The sequence below is a fragment of the Hyperoodon ampullatus genome (assembly GCF_949752795.1).
Source record: "Hyperoodon ampullatus genome assembly, chromosome: 8".
NCBI lineage: Eukaryota > Metazoa > Chordata > Mammalia > Artiodactyla > Ziphiidae > Hyperoodon > Hyperoodon ampullatus.
In genome coordinates this window covers 77,929,711-77,952,118 of record NC_136921.1, presented here as the reverse complement: position 1 = coordinate 77,952,118, position 22,408 = coordinate 77,929,711, and the positions used below count along the sequence as shown (strand labels likewise).

At 35.3% G+C, this 22,408-nt stretch overlaps 1 protein-coding gene across 1 annotated transcript in view; it reads left to right on the top strand.

The window, feature by feature from the left end:
- Positions 1 to 302: 302 nt before the first annotated feature.
- FAP (fibroblast activation protein alpha) overlaps positions 303 to 22,408 on the top strand; it is a gene marked incomplete at its 5' end in the record, with an annotated part of 71,191 nt that continues 49,085 nt past the window's right edge. The window contains 7 exons of the mRNA XM_079710621.1: positions 303 to 393; positions 1,472 to 1,536; positions 1,869 to 1,953; positions 16,750 to 16,848; positions 17,816 to 17,910; positions 18,834 to 18,908; positions 20,506 to 20,558. Coding sequence (XP_079566747.1) covers positions 303 to 393; positions 1,472 to 1,536; positions 1,869 to 1,953; positions 16,750 to 16,848; positions 17,816 to 17,910; positions 18,834 to 18,908; positions 20,506 to 20,558 — 563 coding nt within the window. The remainder of the gene's footprint in view (positions 394 to 1,471; positions 1,537 to 1,868; positions 1,954 to 16,749; positions 16,849 to 17,815; positions 17,911 to 18,833; positions 18,909 to 20,505; positions 20,559 to 22,408) is intronic.

The window sequence follows — 22,408 nt, the reverse complement described above, 5'->3', positions numbered from 1 at the left end:
AATGCATGTTTCAGTTTGTAAAGAGCTGGCCCCATCAACTGGAAAGGAAGGAGGGGCTCCTCTCTAACTCAGGGTGGTTACACCTCTCTGCCAGTAAGTGCTTAATGACTCATTTTCCTCAACAGAAGTTTCATAAGGCTGGAATTCAGGGAGGGATGTCTGGAGAATGTTTAAGAGGAAGTTCATAAGCCACCGTCCTGCTCTTTGCTGGAGAAAGCCTCCCATGGTAATCAGACCAGTTGAATAAAGCAAACAGCAAAAGATTTCAGGAACATTTCCTCATAACTTTTCATGAAAAATCCATGAAAGCTCACCATGAAGTTTGTTTTAGTCAGGTTGTGACCATTACAAATGTCCAAAGAAGAAAACCATTAGTGGAAGAACTAAAAGACAGTAAGTTAACAACCGTATTTATGTGGAATAACAGAATCTATCCAAATGAATTGCATTGAACCAGCCAATATACTCCAAGAAACTGGTGTGTGTGTGTGTGTGTGTGTGTGTGTGTGTTTTAATTCAGACTACCATATTACTGATGTCAAGTTGACCGATTGCTTTGGATTTATGTAAATTTATCCAAAATGAAATTGTACATACAACTTACTTCTCTTTTCAAACGCTTTTTTATTTATTTTAAAGGCTTTATAATTACTAACTGTTCTCCTCTCTCAGAAGCTATTCTGAGAGGGAAGCAAAAATATCACTTTTGCAAAGCCATTTTCATTCTTTCAAAGGTCTGCTGGTAAATTATTCTTACTGATCTTTCCATCTTTCTGGCCTGTGCATACACACCTAACCCATCCTAAATTTCACCAGATGGCATTTTATTTCTTTAAAGTAAAGCAGTCGTGGGTTTAGACAGTTGAATTTTTAAACTTCTGTATTTACTGAAAGTGCATATGGTGCTATATGGACAAAGAAATTGTGCTGAAAGAAAAACATTTCTGTCTGCAGTACCTCATAATCTCCCAGAGGAAGAAAAGAAATTGCAGTAATGTGGTGTCTTTCTCACAAAATCTTATATGACTTTAATTTTCTTCCTGCTAAAAGTGAGATATATGTGTACTGTACACACCTGGAATTTATATTATTTTAAATTCTTCTTTTGGTTGCAAATAGAAAGGTTATCCAAAACCCAATGACTTGCCAATGTGATCTGTAAGTGATTTCTAGAAGAAAATGAAACAAAAACCTAAACTTGTAAAAAATAATTTAAAAAAAACTTCTGTGTGGCAACGTAAGCAGATGTTGGTGTAGAATTTACAAGGATGAGAATGCTATAAAACCTCCCTTGAGCCACTCACAGTTCATTTCAAGGCCAAGAACGCCCCCAAAATCTGTTTCTGATTTTACAGAAATCTTTTGAAATTTGGCACGGTATTCAAAAGTCTGTGGAAAGAAAAAAAACCCTTGCCCTAGCTTCGGCTTCCAACTACGAAGACAGACTTACTTCTTTCAACGGTTTTCACAGATCCGGTGACCCACGCTCTGAAGTCAGAATTAGCTAACTTTCAAAAACATCTGGAAAAAATGAAGGTTAGTATATGCAGCCTCAGATACTTGCTAAAGCATGGGGGCTGGCTGAATTGAGCGCAATCAGAGTTCTCTATCGTTTAGAAGGTGAGGATTTGTACATAAGTATGTACTTCCTGGAGTGGGTTGGGATTGGGAAATTTGTTCTAAATATACTGTAGAAACATTTCTCCTTGCAGAGCTGGAAGAATTCCAGCAATTATAGCCAGATCAGTGGAAGACAATCAAAAGCTTTATGGGGAGGGAGAAAGAGGATTTAGGTGTAAACAAAAGCTTGCCAATTCTACTATTTAGCAGAAACCATTTATATGTCTAATTTTCTTTATTTTATGTAGACATGGTTAAAAATTGTACTTGGAGTTGCCACTTCTGCTGTGCTTGCCTTATTGGTGATGTGCATTGTCTTACGTCCTTCAAGAGGTAAGAATTTTCTCTAATTTGCTCTGTCTGCCTAGAATAGTTCAGAAAATGCACTAGTGCTTGGTCACAAGTGATCGAACATTTCCTAAGTGCTTATTTTCCAAAGTAAATCTGTTATTTCTAAGAAGACTTATAAGCTCCCAGATATGTTGTTGAGCAACCAGAAATACTGAGGAATGTAAGGCATGGGTAGGAAGAGGTTTCCAGTATTATTTCAGCAATAGAAAAACCTGAGTGCTCTTCTATATCACCCCTACATCTCTGCAAAGTATGTGCTAAATTCCAAGCTTTGACAGGCCTTTAGAGACAATATTTTTAACTAACATTGCTTTCGTTATTGGATTGCCTCATGGAAAGTAAAGATGAGTAAGAATGGAAAAGTTAAAACAGAACCTATGGAAATTTTTATTATGAGTCTTTCCAAAAATTTAGGGAGGCAGTCAAGAATAGAGATCTCGAGAATAGCTGCATAGAAAAAGTGAAATTGTTGTTCTAGATGCAGTAGCCAAGAAAATCAAGTTAGAAGACTAAATATTATTAAGCAAGCGTTATGTTTAGTTATAAATTTATCCTTTTTAGAAAAGCTTAGATTAAGATTGATCTCACTTTGCTAAAACTTGGGAGACTGATGTTGGGGGCTAGTTTGGATTTAAATTAAGACTCTGTCTATAAATATTTCAGTAATATTAGAGAAATAGATTTTTATGAAACTCTGAAAAGAAGCTCAAGTTCTAAACAGGAAAAATGTACAATAATAACAAGTCTTCTGCCTTGGGGTCCAGGGAAAGCAAAAAAGTTTGTACAGGCAAATATTAAAATCTTATGATAGCTAAAGTGGAAAATATCTTTGGTTAAAAACTAACTGACAGTAAAGGCAGATCAATGACCAGCCTTTAGCTGAAGAAAGTATGAGTCCTGAATGATTTGTTGCTTTAAAAAATGAAATATAGAAAAATATTTTGAAAATTTCAAAATGCTCATGGGATTTTCACAGAATTACAAAATGAAGAGGCTAACCAATAAAACAAAGGCAATGTTCTTGTATCTTCAGTGTTGATTTTCAGTCCTCATTCCTCTCTGCTAGCACAAGATTATTCTGAGGTTGTTGAGATAGACTGAGTTCATATTTTTTATATTTTTTCAAGTTAAAATTATTTTCAGACCGGTGTCTTTCCTCATTTGGGGGCCATATTTTCCTCACACCAGCAATTGTCAGGTAGTAAATTAGTTCCTATTGGCCCTTTGGATGTTAATACATTCAAAATTAGTTCCTGAATTTTAAAGAAAACTCTCCAATACTTGAAATGGACACTTTGTTCCATCAGAAACAAATGTTCTGAGAACAAAAGTGTGTGGATTTTATGGTGAGCCTGCACCTTGTCTACAGGCAAGGATGGGCTGCATTTACACTTTGGAATTATAGAGTCATAATTTCTAATAAGAAATATACTACAGTTATAATATGTAAGTATACACATTCATAGATATTTGTCTAATTATATATAATCCCAATCCTTACCCTCTCCCCAAGTTTAACATAGATATATGTTATAATCTACATATATTATAAAAGCCCTATGTTCTTTATAAGCTAATTTTCTGTTTCAACCAACAGAAGATTCTCAGAGCAAAGTAATTTTCAGATAGAGTGAAATAATCAGTTTAAGCTTCAGATGAAATTTTATTTATTTATTTATTTATTATAAGTCTTTTTGAAGTAATTTAATATTTTATTTATTTGGGGCTGCATTGGGTTTTCTTCACTGCACTTGGACTTTCTCTAGTTGTGGCGAGCGGGGGCTACTCTTCGTTGCGGTGCGCAGGCTTCTCATTGTGGTGGTTTCTCTTGTTGCAGAGCACAGGCTCTAGGTGCGCAGGCTTCAGTAGTTGTGGCACGTGGGCTCAGGAGTTGTGGCACGCGAGCTCAGTAGTTGTGGTGCACGGGCTTAGTTGCTCCACGGTATGGGTATGTGGGATCTTCCCGGACCAGGGCTTGAACCCGTGTCTCCTGCATTGGCAGGCAGATTCTTAACCACTGCACCACCAGGGAAGTCCCAAATGAAATTTTAGTTCTCTTTCAGCAACAGAAAACCATAAAAAAGCTGAGAACTATTTTCTTCCATAATACCATTCTTTTTCTATTCTAAATTTGCTGAAGAACTTATCAGAATGTCACTTAAGTAAATTGTACAGGGGACACTTCATTTATCTACTTTCCTGAGCAGGACTGGGGTTGAGACTCTTCTTGCCTTGAGTCAGTGGTCCAGGCAGCCCTGATGTGAAGTGTACTCTGATGACTTCCCTCTTTTCTCCTCACACCCTGCTCCTCAGCCAACCCCAGTGTGGAACTTCAGGTCCAGTTCTCAGTCTCACATCTGCCCAGTGGCTGGTGAGGGAGGATCTGAGGTGGTAAGGCAGGAGAAGGGAAGGAGAAAGGGGAAGGAAGAATGGAAAATTCAGTGCCAAATAAGCTTCTCTTTAGCCTTCTTTTCACACTTCATCAGAAATCCGATTACATCACATTTGCCTTAAGTGCCCTCGTATTCCTAACCCAAGATATATGCGCCAGCATAAGAACAGTCTTCCTTTGATAAAATTAAAGACCCCCTATGAAACACTCATTCATTTATTTATATAATAACAAATGAAGTCCCACTAGTTAGTCCCACTAAACTAACTGAGTTCCACCTACCCATCATTGTGCTAGTTGGGGAAACAAAGATACTGCAGTTTAGACTTTCTTCTGAAAGCACGGTAAGCACCCAGAATGGATGCTCAGCCATCACCACGAATATGAGATCAGGAGTTCACTGAGACCACTGGCTCACTTAAACCACTGAGTCTAAGTGAAAGGAGAAGAGAGAGGGGCTTTTCCAAGGAGGGAGCAGGTCCCAGGAACACCAATCTCAGGATTAAAAGAGCTTTGGAGGAATGAGGCAGGATTTTAGGAACAAATAGGGCAATGGAATGGTGAAATGAGAAAGATTCGTTTAGCTCACTCACATAATAATAAAAATAACAGACAACTTTGTTTGGGATTGCCAAGTTTTCCCATTTTTATTTTCACAAAATGGGAAACACATATGAGTTTCCACCCCTTAGACCCAGGCCGTCCTCCTTGGCCTCAGCCTACTTCTTCAACCGATTCCCTTTCTTTTCTCCTGTCTCTATTTTTTCTCTTGAGATTCGTCTTCTCAAGCATCACTCCTCTTCCTGTGTAAAGATGCAACCAAACCAAGAGTGGAAACTAAACTCCTCACATTTTCCTCATTTTCGCCAACCCCAAGAATAAATACAGGACTTTTTGTTTCAAGAGATATACAGAGGTGACAAAACAAAAACCAAACAAACAAAAAGCTAGAATTGGAAAGTAACAGAAGCTACAGAATTTTGCAAGTAAATTCCATATCGCCGTACTTCATGATTAATAGTTTCTGAATTCCTGGACCTTTGTGAAAGGAATTGTGGGAGCTGTCTGCACTTTTCTTGATTTCTGTCAAGTATAGAGTTCCCTACATGGTGATAAGCAAACACTCAATAAACACTAACTATTTTTTTCTAAGATTTCTAACATTTTGTAGCAGCTTAATAAATGGTAGCTACCATTTTATTGTGCTCTCCATCCTAGCACACAAAGATGGCAACTAGGCCTTCTGTGTGATGTATTTTGATTTCAACAATGCTCTTCTTAAGTCTGAGAATAGGGAGTACTTATCCCTGGACACAATCTCTGTTCCTATCCCCCACCTCCTTGGATCAAAAACAAATACTTTTTCAGAAATTTTGTGTGCAAGACCCTCATAAAGGATATTGGCAGCTCTGAGGCAAAAGCAAGATTGAAGAAAGGAAGAGATATGATAAAGGAAGCTGAGGTGGGTGAGGGTGCAGAATAAGACTGAGTGAGAGAGAAAGAAGAGGGAGATTATGTAGTGTGGAGAAATCCAAGTTCTCCTGGGCAGGGAGGGCCTCCAGTACCTTCTGTGAAAGGAGAACCATCATTAGCCTAGCCTCAGATCTCCCTGAAGTCCTCCTGTTTACCTTTGCACACTTTTTCTTTTATTGTTTTTTTTGTTGTTGTTGGTGGTGGTGGTGGTTTTGGCCTGCAGTGTTTTATACAAGTTTATATTAGTTGTCAACTTTTTAAAATCAGAAAGATTTCACATAGAAATGTACACTTTTGGCTTCTTTTTAAATATTAGATCTGGCAACATTGGGCCCAAGGTAATAGTCGGCTGAGAAGCAGTTGTCTTTAGATTGACAATGAATTCTCCAGTTTGCTACATACACCAATAGAAAATAGAAAATATTTTCTATTTTATTTACACAAGGTACCATATTCACTTACAACATCTGCTTGACTCCTATAAACACTTGGATTTTTAACCTTTGGACTGAAGAAGCTATAGTATTCTTCCTGAGATTAAAAATAACAATATACTGAATATGAAAAAACAGAGATTAACATCCATAGTTATCCATTATCCACAATGCCCAGTCCACTGTGTTCCTGCATACTTTGGTTATTTGTTCAATGAATTATTTATTGAACACCCTCTAAATATCAGGCACAGGTATAAGGCATGAATGACAAGGTCTCTGGCCTTAGGAAAGGACAATCTGATAATAAACAAGTAAATAAGTGAATTAATAGAGTATTTCAAATTCGTAAAAGTGCTACAGAAAGCAACTGGAGTGGAGGCTGTTAGACATCTAGGGCTGCCATGACAAAATATCACAGACTGGGTGGCTTAAACAACAGAAATTTATATTCTTACACTTCTGGAGGCTGGAAGTCCAGGATCAAGGTATAGTCAGGTTTAGTTTTTCTGGAGGCTTCTCTCCTTGGCTTGTAGATGGCTGCCTTCTTGTTTTGTCCTCATATGGCTTTTCCTCTGTGCATGTACACTCCTGGTGTCTCTTCTTCTTCCAATAAGAGCACCACCAGTTCTATCAGATTAAGCCTCCACCATTATGGTCTTATGTAATCTTAATTACCTTGTTAAAGGACTTACCTACAAATACAGTTCCATTGAGGGTTAGAGTTTCAATTTATGTATTTTGGGGGGACACAATTCAGTTCATAAACAGAAGTGGTTAAGGAAGCCTTCTTTGAGATGATATTTGAGCCAAGACCTTAAGGATGGAAGGACGCAAGCTGGGGGCTAGATCCTCAATGCAGAGAGAAAAGCAGATACAAAGGCTCTGAAGCAGGAAAGTATATTTGGGAAGTTCAAGGAATCAAAAGGAAAGTGATAGCTGTGAGGCCAAAATTATGTAAACAAATGAACACAGGAAAATACATATATACATATGTACTTATGACTGTACACACATATAAAATTTACAGTGATTGCTTACTTAAGTAAGTAATACCTTATATAATTTATTTCAGAAGATATCTGAAGTCACAGATGATTTAGACAGAATATAAATCAATACTTTATAAGAATAAATATCATTTAGAATGTCTATATTTTAGGCAGAAAACCATTGTTATTATTATCATTATTGTTACTATTACTACTATTATAACCTCAACAATCACTTTTTATAAAATAAGATATTTGTGAGACCAAATTATCATCAAAGGAGATGTGAATATGTTTTTAAGGCTTAAAATTTTCCCAGTATCAACATTCAGAACTGTGAAACAGATTCCCTCAAATATCTTAAGAGTTTTAAGCTTATTTATTCACTGTTCTTTTGGAGGAAATATGGGGAAGTCTAAAGTGCTGAGGAAAAGTTTCAGAAAGTTCATGGACATAACAGAGCTTTTGAGTTGAGTGTAAACACATCAACCTTGCAGATTATATTTCTCTACTTTGCACTTGGATTTTAAAATCACAGAAGATGAATCTTGGAAAATTCTTTGAGTTTTGTCAAATTCTAAATAATTTAGAAAATAATCCAAGTCTTTGGATGACTCCCACTATGCAGAGGAGTTTACCTGTCTCTGATTTCCAAAGTGAATTGTTACAACTTACACAAGAATATCTAGTCATATATAGTCCTTGAGAAAAACATGTTCTAAAGTTCAAATAGGGGAGGTGGAATCAAGGCTAAAGGTTCTTAAGAACCAGAGACAGTCAAACTGAGCCTTAAAATCTAGCAACATGTTAGGCATAAATTAAAATAATATTTCAATGGGATAATCAACACTAATCAGTCTTTTACTTACTTATTGGTTATTATATATAGAGAAAAGAATTTATTTTTCATTTTAGTATCCTTGTGAATTAACCAAAATTATGTAGTAAAAACAGAATAATTTACAATCTTTATTAACCTTTATTCCTGTTAATAACTTAAAAAATAGCGTTGCTTAATATCTAAATTAAATTTTTTTCAAACTGATTATGGTTTTTATACTTGGTAGAAAAACTGATATGATAGGACTCCTTAAAGGAACAGGATAGAAAGACTGTCAAAAAATAACTTAGAAGAAAAGAACAGATTTCTAGAAAGATACAAACTACCACAATTCACTCAAGAATAAATAGAAAACCTGAATAGAACTATAACAACTGAAGAAATTGATTTAGTGATTTTTAACTTCCTGCCAAGAAAACCCCAAGCCCAGCTGGCTTTACTGGTAAACTCTACCAAACTTTTTAAGAATTATTACCAATCCTTCACAAACTCTTCCAAAAAATAAAGGAGAACACGTCTCAACTCATGCTGTAAGGCCAGTATTGCTGTGATACCAAAAATATTCAAAAACATTACAAGAAAAGAAGTTACAGACCAATAGTAGTTACAGACCAGTATTTATTATGAATATAAATGGAAAAACACTCAACATAATACTAGCAAGCCAAATCCAGCAATGTATAAAAAGGACTATTCACCAAGACCAAGTGAGATTTATCCCAAGAATGCAAGGTTTAATATCCAAAAATCAATTACTATAATAAGCTATATTAATAGAAAAAAGGACAAAAACAACATGGTCATTTCAATAGACACAGAAAAAGTATTTAACAAAACACAGCAGCCTCTCATTGTAAAAACACTCCACAGACTAGAAATAGGAGGAATTTCCTCTATCTGATAAAGGGCATCCACAAAAACCTCACAGCTAACATCACACTGGTGAAAGATTCAGTGCTCTTCCCCTAAGATCAAGAACAAGACATCAAGTCTGCTCTCACTTCAGTTTAATATTTTATTGGTGGTTGTAACCAGGGCAATTAGATAAGGAAAAGAAATAAAAAGTATCCAGACTGGAAAGGAAAAAATAAAACTATCTCTATCTGCAGATGACATTGTTTATAGAAAATCCTAAGGAACTCACCAAAAAATATTGGGACTAATAAACAAGTTGAGAAAATTTGCAAAACACAAGATCAATATATAAAAAATCAATTGGATTTCTATACATTACCAATAGACAATACAAAAAAGATATAAATAAATGGAAAGAGATCCTATATTTATAGATCAGAAAACAGTATGTTTAAGATGGCAATACTCCCCAAATTTATCTACACATTAAATGCAGTCCCTATCCAAATCCCAGATGACTTTTTTTTTTGCAGAAATTGACAAGCTGATTCCAAAATTCGTATGGAAATGCAAGGGATCCATAATAGCTATATTGAAAATGAAGAACAAAGTTGGAGGAATCACACTTTCTTATTTCAAAACTTACTACAAAGCTTACATAATCAAGACCATGTGATACTGGCATAAGGATAGACATATAGGGACTTCCCTGGTGGCGCAGTGGTTAAGAATGCACCTGCCGGTGCAGGGAACACAGGTTTGAGCCCTGGTCTGGGAAGATCCCACATGCCATGGAGCAGCGAAGCCCGTGTGCCACAACTACTGAGCCTGCGCTCCAGAGACTGCGAGCCACAACTACGGAGCTCGCATATCACAACTACTGAAACCCATGCGCCTAGAGCCCTTGCTCTGCAACAAGAGAAGCCCCCACTCACCGCAACTAGAGAAAGCCTGAGCGTAGCAACAAAAACCCAATGCAGCCAAAAATAAATAAATAAAATTTTAAAAAAAGGATAGACATATAGATCAATCAAATAGAACTGAGAGCCCAGAAATAAGTGTAAAAGCCTTACATTTATGGTTAATTGATTTTCAATAAGGATGCCATAGCAACTTAATGGAGAAAGTCTTTTCAACAATTGGACAACTGGATATCAACATGCAAAAAATGTTGGACCCACTTCCTCACACCATACATAAAAATTAACTCAAAATGGATCAGACATATATGTAAGAGCTAAAACTATAAAACACTTAAAAACAAAACCTAGGAATAAATCTTCTTGTCCTTGGATTAGGCAGTGGTTTCTTAGACATGACCCAATGCACAAGCAACAAAGGAAAAAGTACATAAATTGGACTTCTTTGAAATTTAACACTTTAGTTGCAAAGGCTATCATCAAGGAAGTGAAAAGACTACCCACAAAATGGGGGGAAAATGTTTGCACATACATACATCTGATATGCAACTTGCATCCAGAATATATTTTTTAAAACTCTTACAAATCAATAATAAAAGGCAAATAACCAAATTCAAAAAATAAACAAAGGATAGACATTTACCCCAAAGAAGATATAAAAGTGACCATAAGCTCATGAAAAGAGACTCAACATCATTAAGGTCACCACAGAGCACTGAGTAGAATTCCCTGTGCTATACAGTAGGTTCTCATTAGTTACCTATTAGACATACTGATTTTGAAGTGCCTGTGAGATATGCAGGTGGAGATGTTAAAGAGGAAGTTTAATATATCGTCTGGATCTCAGAGAAGAAATCCAGTGAGGGGTGAGGGGTGTCAGTGGGGGTGGATGTGAGCCAGCTAAGAAGATGTGATAGAAACCCTGGGAGAATTAAATGGCTGAGGAAAGTGACTCTTTCTGAGGTCCCAAGTAAAACTAATATAAGCCACACCACAACTTAAAGCAGAGATTAGAGGAAAATGAGCTGGCAAAGGAGATTAAGTGGGCCTTCAGATATAGATGAGGTTTATTTTCATCTTCAGGGTCACCAAAATATTTGGCATTTACCAACATGTTCTTGTGCATTATGTTGACCATACCCTATGACCTTTACTGCTTCAGCGATCATGAAAAAAATAGCCCTAATTAACATAGCACAACAATAACATAATACACAAAATGAACTTAAACCTGACAATAACTTTGAGTGACATATGTTGATCAGTGTTACCTGTAGAGAGAACCATGGGAAATTCTTTCAGAACTGAGAGCTACTACATTCTTCAGTGAGACATTGAAAGCTTATAGCAACCTCTTTGCTTTGACAAAACTCAAACTGTCTCATTTTCTCTTAACGTTCATTTTGAGGTATAATTATTCAACCCCCCTTGTGTGTTGCTTGGTTCTTGACCTTATTTTTGTGTTTGTTTTGTCTTGTTTTATCACACGTATGCTTTCACTTTAAATCAAAAGGTAGTGGTAAAGTGTCCAGTCTCTAAGATTAGATGGAGCTGGATTTAAACCCCAGCTCTGTTATGTATTACGCAAGTTACTTTAACTCTTTAATTTCCATTTCCTAATCTGTAAAATGGTGTTAATAATAGTACTTAGAGAATTGCTGTGAGTGTTTCACAGGACCACGCAGGCAGAGTGCTTGGTACTTATTAGAACTTAGTAAATTATAACACTTATTACTGGCCTAAAGCTACCTCAGTTCCATTTTTTTCAAAGTTGTCAGTCTTTGTCCAAATATAATATTAGTTTTAAATAGTTTATTTCCCAACCAAATATCTCCAACATTTGCCCCTGTGGTGCTCACTCCAAAAACAAACATGAGTTGATGCAATGGCTGGAGACATTGCCTATCTGAGGACAACATCTTTGCACAGCCAGCAGAGAGACAGGTGCAGTGTGCCTGGGAGCCCACCTCACTTTCATTGGGGTGACCTCATAAGCATCAGCTCCAAAACAAGTATGAAAGTGAGAACAAAAAGACCTACCAGCCATTCGTGTGCTCACTTAATAAACCATATTTTCTCATTTAATTTATGATGAATATTGGAGCTGACATCAGATGTCTCTGTTCTGATACTTATTTGTAATTTTTTAGGACTAGAAAATTAAATGGCAGAAATAGAAATAGAACCCTAATAAAGAATAAATACAAAGTTTTAAGAAAGAATTAGGAGAATAGTGAATCATTATTTACTTGGGAATCATTTCTGTGAATTGTCATTTCTTGGATTTATAAGTGAAATAATTTCCAGCTGTGCTTTAAAAAGTTGAAAATGCAAATAATTAAACTGTAGTAAATTGGAGTGTTCTTCAGTGTATAAATAACTGTGCTAAAGATGGGCCAAATTGACTATAGGGACACTGTCAAGAATTAAGCTTTAAGTGAGTGTCAGTTACGTATAGAAGAGAGATATGCTCTCAGAATTCTTTTCTACTTCTGCTCAGCTACTTAGAGTTTAAAAATTGTAGATGCCAAAACTAAACTTCCAAAATAATCAAAAGATTATAATTCAACATTAAAACATTATTTGGAAAAAGGCATGAAAATCCACGTATTCATTCAGTAATTATTAGTGGAATATTTTTCAGGTGACTAGAACTTGTTTAGTGTGATTGATGCCATAGAGATGCATTTTATACTGACTTACACAGAAACACACACACACACATGCATACACACACACACACACATTCAAAACACTAGAAAACAATGACCCCTTCCCCTACCAGTGCTTTCCCTGTTATCTTGTTTAAATCTAATCTGGGGCAGAATCACTCCCTTTGCCCTTTCTCCACTGCTCAAGGATCAGCAGAGGGAATGTACCTAAAGAAGAGTCCATCTGGACAATGAGCAAGAGGACTGAATAGGGACATAAACATTACAGGAGACCATTAACATTCCTTGAAAGCCATGATTAACATTAGCTGGGGGGAGTCTGTCCATGAAGTGTGAATTGTTATGCAGGCCAGACCCATTCACCTACCAGGGGTTTATAAGCAAGGAGCCATTCCACCGACAGGCACAGGAGAACATTGAACCAAGTACAATAGATTCAGTGAAATCACTAAATTTGGATTCTTTGCAGAAGAATCACTTGCGGGGCTTGGTAAAAACTGAAAATCAGGGCCTTATCCCCAGAGATTCTGAATCAGTAGATTTCAGATAAGGACTAGGAAACTTGCTTTTCAAACAAGCACTCCAGTTAACTCCAAGGACAAAATTCTGATACATATTTAAAGGATGGCATGTCCAGGTAGAATTATACATGAAATTTACAACACAGGACAGGAGGATAAAGAGTAAGGGCAGGTGTATCTTTGGGGGAGAATTAGTGAAAACAAACTAAAATAAAATCTGTCCAGTTGATTTATTTTTTCATTCAACAAATATTTATCATGCTTCCACTGTATGCCGAGCACTGTCCTGGCTAGTACAAAGGACCAGAACTTGGATTGGAAATTCTAAGTACATGTCTTATAACTCTTAATATGTGACCTAAAGCATCATCTTAGAGCAGATACATTACTCTATTGCATCTAAGAATATGTGGTCATTTTCAGCAGGAAGAGAAGAATGCCTAATTTAAATTCTCCCCATTTGATTTGGTATCACTCTGAGCCCAGCCTGATGCCAGGATAATCACACCTTCTGAGCCCATGTGAGGTTAGGAGTAATCACCTACCCCAAATCTGTGCCACAAGCCTATTTCCACATAAACACAGCTGGCTCCTCTGGATGTGTTCGGTATATCCCCTTATCACTTCATTGGTGCTGGTGGGGCTTATTATAATTACAGTAATTAGTAGTACAATTAATATATATTTATATTGCTTTATAGATATTGAGTTATATGACATATGTTAAGTTCTCTCTATAGATCATTGGTATTTATAACTACTATGCACCCATTTAAAATAAATGACTAACTGGGAAGTAATATGAAATATAATCTCATGTAACTTTTGAGGATAATCTAAATTAGAGGTTAAAAGGAATAAATAACTAACCCTTGAAATCTTTTTGGGAAATCTGATAAGGATCAGCATGATTATTAATGTTAAAAAAGGAAAATGGGGCTTCCCTGGTGGCGCAGTTGTTGAGAGTCTGCCTGCCGATGCAGGGGACACGGGTTCGTGCCCCGGTCCGGGAGGATCCCACATGCCACAGAGCGGCTGGGCCCGTGAGCCATGGCCGCGGGGCCTGCGCGTCCGGAGCCTGTGCTCCGCAACGGGAGAGGCCACAACAGTGAGAGGCCCGCGTATCGCAAAAAAAAAAAAAAAAAAAAAAAAAAAAAGGAAAATGAGTAGGAATTTTTAAAATAATTTGAAACTCTTGTTTTTTATAAATTTTATTTATTCATATGTGGGATATTAGTACTAACTCTATTTATGATCATAATTGGACTATTTCACTTATGGAGCCCTAGGATGACCAAGATGTTCTAAGTATAACTGATGAATTCCATTATATTAAAATAAAAGTTAACCTTAATTACATATACTAATAGCTTAATCTGAAACTGCATTTCCCATACTGTGATTTCAGTAGATATTAAAAAAACAATCCCAGTGGTCAAATTAGTTTGAGAAACAATGATCAAAAATATTTATTTGAAGACTACTGATAAGCTATGACAATAACAAAAGCTAACATTTATTGACAGCCAAGCATAGAGCTAAATGTTTCACTTGAATTAGCTCACTTAATTTAACCTTCTATAAAAATGAAGATTAATTATAGCTAAGAATTTCTCAATTAAACATAATTGCAAGTAAGGAAAATTACATGCAAGGATACTTAAATAGGAAAATCTATTATATAAGTCATTAGCCATAATCAAACCATTATTTATGCTAGACAAAAAAAGATATCACCAAGACTATATTCATTTATTGAATTAATATTGAAAAAAGTTTAAAGAAAAACAATTACCTAGTTTTTTCGTATTCACAATAAAGGAATTCTCTAAATTAAAATTTTTTTCATCTGTATGTTCAGGGTTGTGAGGACACAAATTAAATATATTTCAAAAGGAAAATAATTTCCATTTTAAATAGTGTTAGAATTTCCCCTTGACTATATTAGAAACAGATTACAATTTGATCTTGAGAGTTAAATAAAATTGAATTAAAATACTTAGCAATTATACTAATGCTGTTGCAATAAAATGGTAGTATTTTATTCATAGAATGGAAATTATAAAATCAGTGGTATGAATTTTTCACAAGACCATTTAATTAAATAGAAGCACTTTCATTATGAATAATTGTATGGCATGTACAACCTCACTTAGGATGCAAAGAACCTGTACAAAGATGATTATTAGAATAATCTAATGTTATTAAGTATTTAGTGCCTGGTTGCATAGGGGTTTATCAGCCAATTATGTTCTTATAGCTACCAGGAAGGTGAAGAAATATGAATAAAATAATCACTCAAATACATACAAGATTACAAACCAAGACAAATGTTCTTAAAAAAGGGAACCTGGCCTATGGTGATGTATAACAAGGGAACCAGACCTAAACCAGGGGATCAGGAGGGGCTTCCCAGAGAAAGTGGCACTTATATTAAGCACTAAAGGCTGAAGAGAAGTTATAAGGAGAAGGAAGAAGGTGGGAAGAGGTTCAGTAGCCCCGGCGAAAGAAATCAGTATTTGAGAAACAGAAAGTCCAGCATGTTTGGAGTCTACAAAGTAGTGAGAGTGGGGCAAGAAGGGGCTGGAGAGGTAGACCATTCCAGACCAGCTAGGGCCTATAGTCCAGACTAACATTTTTGGTCTTTACCTTAAGAGTCATAGAAAGCTGTGGAAGAGTTTAGCAGGAAGATACAAATGTGAGCTCATCTTTGACAGTTTTATTTTTACATGAACAAATACCAGATTCATATATGCTATTCAAGGTATAGGACACTTTTCTAAGTTTTGGTTCTGTAAGTGATGACCTGGAGAAGGGGTAAGGTGGGAGGGATGGAGAACAGGAATATGGATTGAAGAAGGATTGGAAGTTGGTTGCCAGAGTTTCTGGTATATCTGACTGTTTCAGGGCTCTATAATGAATTTGTTCTGATAATGGAAATCACGTTTGAAACATAAAATTGTTTTGGAGGGTTCAAATACAGGAGAAATTTGCTTGTGGTTTGTGAGCGACTTTAGGTTAGTTTTTATATGGAAAACCTCTACTCTTGGAATTTCCAAGGTCATTTGTATAGATGATGTGGTTTACTTTTCTTCTGGTCCATTTTCTCTTTATAAAAACCCCTAGCCAGGATAAGAAATTATCTACCTTCATTAATGCCTTTCTTGACATGTCTGAAAGTAAGGATTCTGGATGATGTCATCTGACCAATTGGGATGCTAAAATATATCACTGATAAATCAGTAGAAATCCAAGCCAAGCATATGTGAGGAACTACAATGAACTGCTTAAAAGGCTAAGTTTTTAGTGAAACCTGCATGGTCTGCAATCCCAGCTTTGCAAGACCTAGAGTTATTGGAACCTCATCTCATCTTTCTTCTTAAAAACCTCTGAAAATTCTTCACTGTCTGAAGAATAATGTCCCTGCTGCTCAGCATGGTCCCTGTCACACTCCTCGAGATTTTCCCACCAGTGTTCCTTTCCAGGCAATCAAACTACTTCTCTAAGCCTCATTAGCTTGTCTATCAAAAAGGAAATACTACTCAGAGCTATTAAGACAAGAGTTAAACAAGGATTTAGTAATGGCAGACCTTTTCATTATATGAGGAATAACAGATGAGAGACGTTTGAGTTATTCATCTTCTTTTAAGTAATAATATGTTTCTTCCTCCCCCAAAGTTCATAACTCTGAAGGAAGTACAACAAGAGCACTCACACTGAGGGATATTTTAAATGGGACATTTTCTTATAAAACATTTTTTCCAAACTGGATTTCAGGTAAGTGAATTATTTATTTACCGTTTGGGTTTTTTTTAAATGTATGATTTTTGGTTTTTATTTTTATTGCCAACAATTCTCTATGGTAACATAAGCCATCTTAGTTGAAATGGATAAAAACAGCAATTATTTAGATAAGTCAAGTGGCCAACAAAATATTTTTTCACAGAACTATTTAGACAGGGTTTGTCCAATAGTAATGATGCCAATAGAGTAGTAGCTTTAGCAGAACAGTAAAATCTGAGAATGCACTGTTAGAATAAATTGATCATATGATATATATAGCTTTTCAGAATGGGAAATAAGCACCTATTTAGAAGAGGTCATGAGTATTTTACCAAACGAAAAATTCCATTGTTAATCTAGATAATCTGAGAAATGAACAAATCCTAACTTGAAGACAAATCCTTTAAGGTCCATAAAATTGATACTTACATATAGTTTTTCAAAACAGTATGTAGTCAAATGAGTCTAATCAAACAAGTGGTAAGAGTAACTAAATTGTTTATATTATATATAATTTATGTCTAAAGTGCCACTAAACAAAATAGAATATTTTCATTTTCTCTTTAGAAAATAATAAGCATATAAAATAGGTTTTAAACTAAGTCAAACACGGCCTAAATGGAATATATATTTTTTTATTGCAGAAGAAACATACAATTTTAAACTGGTTTATTCTCTTTGTAACACAGAGAAAATCCAAATTGACTCCTAAGCACCCTGAACTGGTTAGAATAAGGCTCCTACTAGCAAATATGGCATTTTTGTGTAATGTAGAAAAACAACCCTTTCCTCCCTTCCACCATCAACTTACTATCATATTTTAAATTTGACAAAGCAATATGTACCAGACAGAGAGGAAGAAGAAAGTCAGTATGTGAAATAAGAGAGGCTTCTCTTTGTTATAAATGTATTTCCTGTTAAGGGAGATCATTTCAAGTTTTGTTTTCCTTCTTGTTTAAAGGACAAGAATATCTTCGTCAATCTACAGATAATAATATAATATTTTATAATATTGAAACAGGAGAATCATATACTATTTTGAGTAATACCACCATGGTATGTATCCTCCATTATCTTCCTCCTCAAAAACCTCTGCCAGCTCTTCACTGACCAAAGAACAGAGTACAAACTGAGCACCTGATCTGGACCCAACCTGCCTTCTCAGCACCATCCCCCACCACAGTTATCCTCCCATTCTCTCTTCTGGTCACACTAGATTATTGCACTTGCCCGCTCAAATCACTTAGCATTTTTCTTCCTCTGCAGAACAGGTATCCTATGAGATAAAATGTACAAACTCAGTTCTTATAGTCAGGCAAACTGAGGTTCAAATCCTGGCTCTGTCTTTTACTAGTTATGGAGCCTTGGGTAAGATTCCATATTATTCCATCCTCACCATGCCTCAGGTTCTTCCTCTGTAAAGTAGGAATAATAATACCTCTTTGGGTTAGTATAAGAATTAAATGAAGTAACATTTGAAAGTGCTTAGGACAGTACCTAATAAAGGCTCAGTGACTGGTCCTATGATACATGGGCACATGTTATTCTGGCCTCCTGGACTCTCAGACCTACTTTCTCTACCTTTAAGAGCCTAATAATGTTTTAGAGTCAAGCTCAGCTGATATTTCTCCTTCTCTGTGCAACAAACCATCTTATCATTTGCATTCAATCACTTCCTGTTTAACACTTTTGCAATGTTATATCTCTTTTATAAAATTTTCTAAATTGTAATGTTATTTATTTAGAAGTTTACTATTATAAGCTTCTTGAAATCACGAAGTATATCCTATTTATCACATCCTCATCCCCTAATGTGTAGTAAATTTCTTTGTATACAGTAGATACTACTTAAACTTTTTAAAAATTGCTTTGAATGTATATGTGGAAGTATATCGATGATATAATATTCTTTTAGAACTACAAATTTATATGGCTCTGTTATTTTTTCTGTATTCTAATCAACTTCTTCATAATTTCAGAAAAGTGTGAATGCTTCAAGTTATGGTTTATCACCTGATCGGCAATTTGCATATCTAGAAAGTGATTATTCAAAGGTATTGACTATTTAATTTGGGCTTATCTGATTGTATCTCCTACTAGCCCACAGATTGGTTTATAAAAGTAAGAGGAAGCAAGAGTCTATCTTTATCTCTAAATATTCAAGAAATTGATGCAATTCTAGCTGAACTCCCAAAGCATAACAGAAACATATACAAATAATTCAGAATTTGGCATTCTTGTCTGGTTATCATCAAGTAGTGGAAACTACTTTCATCTTAAGGGAAAAACTTATTTTGGGGACACTGATATTCATCAGAAAAAAGTTATTTGGTATCATGAATCATTAGTCAATTCTCACATATTTTAACCTTGTTGATATTTATTATTATTGAAAATGGAAAAATCAAGATATACCTTATTGAATTCACTTGCTTTTTAAGGAACCCCCGTACTGTTCTCCATAGTGGCTGTTTCAATTTACATTCCCACCACCAGTGCAAGAGGGTTCCCTTTTCTCCACAGTCAGTATATTTATATATATATATATATATATATATATATATATATATATATATATATATATATATATATATATATATATAAAAATTGACCCTGGTAGACCAGGGTTTTAAATCTGTGTCTTCGAAAGCCTAGTGTAGGAGAATCCCACATAGCTGGACTATTAGGCCTTACTTAATTTCCCCCTCCTGAATGAAGTTGTGGATGGAAGATAATCACCTTATTTTTTCTACTTATGCTGGTAAAAGGGAAGAAGAATTTACTATCAAATTCAACTTCTAATAGTTACTCTTAGATCAAGAACCTTTTGTTTTAACTGCCGTTTTTCATATTCTACTTGAGATGCTAAACTCCCTTAATACACAGAATGAAAAGTCAAGCTTGCCCCTTCCCCATTGTTCAGACAGCTGATTATTTTCCAGTGGACCAGGTCTTGGTCACCTGCAATCTTCAGAAAGATATGTTTCAATCCACTGGAGCTTCTTTGCCAAAAGTTTGAAAGCCCTTTAGGAAACAAAATCCAGAATAATACTTGCTTTATTCACTAACTACAGCACAAATAAACTTAATGAGAAACGAGCAGTTTTTTTCTGGAGGAATTACATGCTATATATCTCTTATTTATTTTTTCAGTCTCTACTATTTTAAAAAACTATGCTCAAAGAAAAGCAAGCATTTAGCAACAAAACTATAGGTCGAATAACTTCTCTTCACCCAATTTTAAAGGGTTATTATCATAATAATTACCCAGGTGCAGGGTAATCTTTATGGGACTTGGAAATTGTAGTGGTTTTACTTCAATCAAGGTAAAGCATAAGGGGAACATTTTTTAGGGTAGAGTGTGTCAGAGAAAAGCTTTTTATGTTAAGAAATGTCTTTGGATATGCTTTTTATGGAGTGAGGATTGAATCATTGCTGAGATTAGTTCTGGAATTTGGACGAACAGCACAAAAGTCCACAGTAAAACTCTTTAAATGAGACTCATTTAGAATTGAAACATGTCTTTACTAGTGCTTTGTGAAAATAGTCCTTTTATAATTCTGAACCTTGAATTGAATGACCTATGATTATACATTATTGACCTAAGCTTTTTAAGAATCATGATTTGTCTTTGCCTCTTCTTCCTGACAGCTTTGGAGATACTCTTACACAGCAACGTATCACATCTACCGCCTTACAAATGGGTAAAACTTCATGTCTTTTTATTAACACTACTTAAGTCTCATATAGAGACTTTTGCACCCCAGACTCTGATTTGAGATTAAGACGGAGTTCTCTTGTTTCTGGTCTTAATTTCTTACTTCTTTACAATATATGTATACCTGTACAACTTAAGAAATTCAAAGAAATACTCCTTTGGAATATTCACCTCTTTTTATTTGACTAATATCTTACATCTTATACACTCTATAGTTTTACTTTTCCTACTTTTGAACACCAAATTATAAATATGTAATTTATAAAAGTACACAAATTTATAAAAGTACCAAAAATGAATGGGAATGATACACAATGTTGGGGAGAGGAGGCTCCTTCATTGGAAGGGAGCAGAAGGGAGGGAGATGCAGTATTTAATTTAAATTTAATTAATTTTAAATGAATTGTTTTTTAAAATGTAAAATGTTAATATCTTTTAAATTTAGATGCTAAATTGTCATCTATTATATTATTTGTTATCTTTATGTTTAATTATTTGAAATATTTACAGCTTACAAGAAAAAAAATTAAATGAATGAGTAAGTAGGCAAAGGACTGAGGGAGAGAATTCCCGGCAGAAAGAACAACATGTAAAGGCCCAAAAGGAAACGAAAGCACGGAGTGTTCGGGACACTCAAAATAGGTCAGATAAGTTGAAATTGGAGGAGGGCATCCTTACTAGTAGGGGGTGGTGTAAGTTTGGGAAGGAGTTGAGGCCAGAAATCATGGACCAAATAATAATGAGGAAACCATTAAGAAGAGTTTAGATCCCATTCTGATGACAATAGGGAATCACTGAACAGTTTTAAATGGGAAATGACATGATCAGATTTGCACTTTAGAAAAATCTTTCTGACTAAGTATGGACAATGAATTGGTTAAATTATTCATCTTAATGTGATATCCTATTTGCTGTTATATAAAAGTGAAAATAATTGTATGGCTTGAAGAGGTACTGAAAAATCTTATGGTCTATTTCCCCTTTTGTCTAGTAAGAACACAAAAATTTTACAAAACTTTATGTTTCTACCTCTTTTAAATGTTCAGAAAAGAATAACTCTGATCTTCTTAAACTGTCAAATTAAGAAATAGGAACTGCTATGTAACGTAGACCCTAAATGCATCTAATGCACTCTGAGTCTTTTTCTCTGTATCCACATCATTACCAAATTCAAGAAGTGTTTATTGAGCACCTACTATGTGAAAAGTATATGTGGCGAGACACAAATGAGCTTGAGGTACCAACCCTATTCTCAAGAAACCTTTAGACTAGTGAAGTGGAAACCTTACTCTTTCAGTAGAATTTCTTAAGGCTTTAATCATTTCCTTGTTTTTCTTTTAATCATTATGAAATTCTCCACGTCCTACCTATGTTGAGGTTCACCAAATTAAACAGCACTCCAAAAGAAGATGACAATACTAATATTTCAATCATGGTTTGTATAAGCTTTATGGCCTAGAATCATTTTAAATATTTAGCTTTTGTGCAGTGAATTTAATCAAACCACTATTTTGTTTGTTTTTTTCTTGCACAACTATCTAATTTGCGAGATTGGTTTTTTGTCAGGTAAATACACCATAATTTAAGGAGTGAAGAATGACAAATTTGTTGAGATTCAAGGCAAGACTGAATATCACTCATTCCAAGTCTTCTATGTGCCTCCTAAAGGTTTATAAAAAATCTACCATAGAGAAAATGAAGATAGTTCTGATTTCAAGCAAGGGAAGGATTACTGAGGACATGACAGCCTTTGTAAAGCACACTCCTCCACTTTCTCTCATACTGTAAAACACAGACAATGGCAGCTGTGGTGACCTGCCTGCCATGAAGAAACTG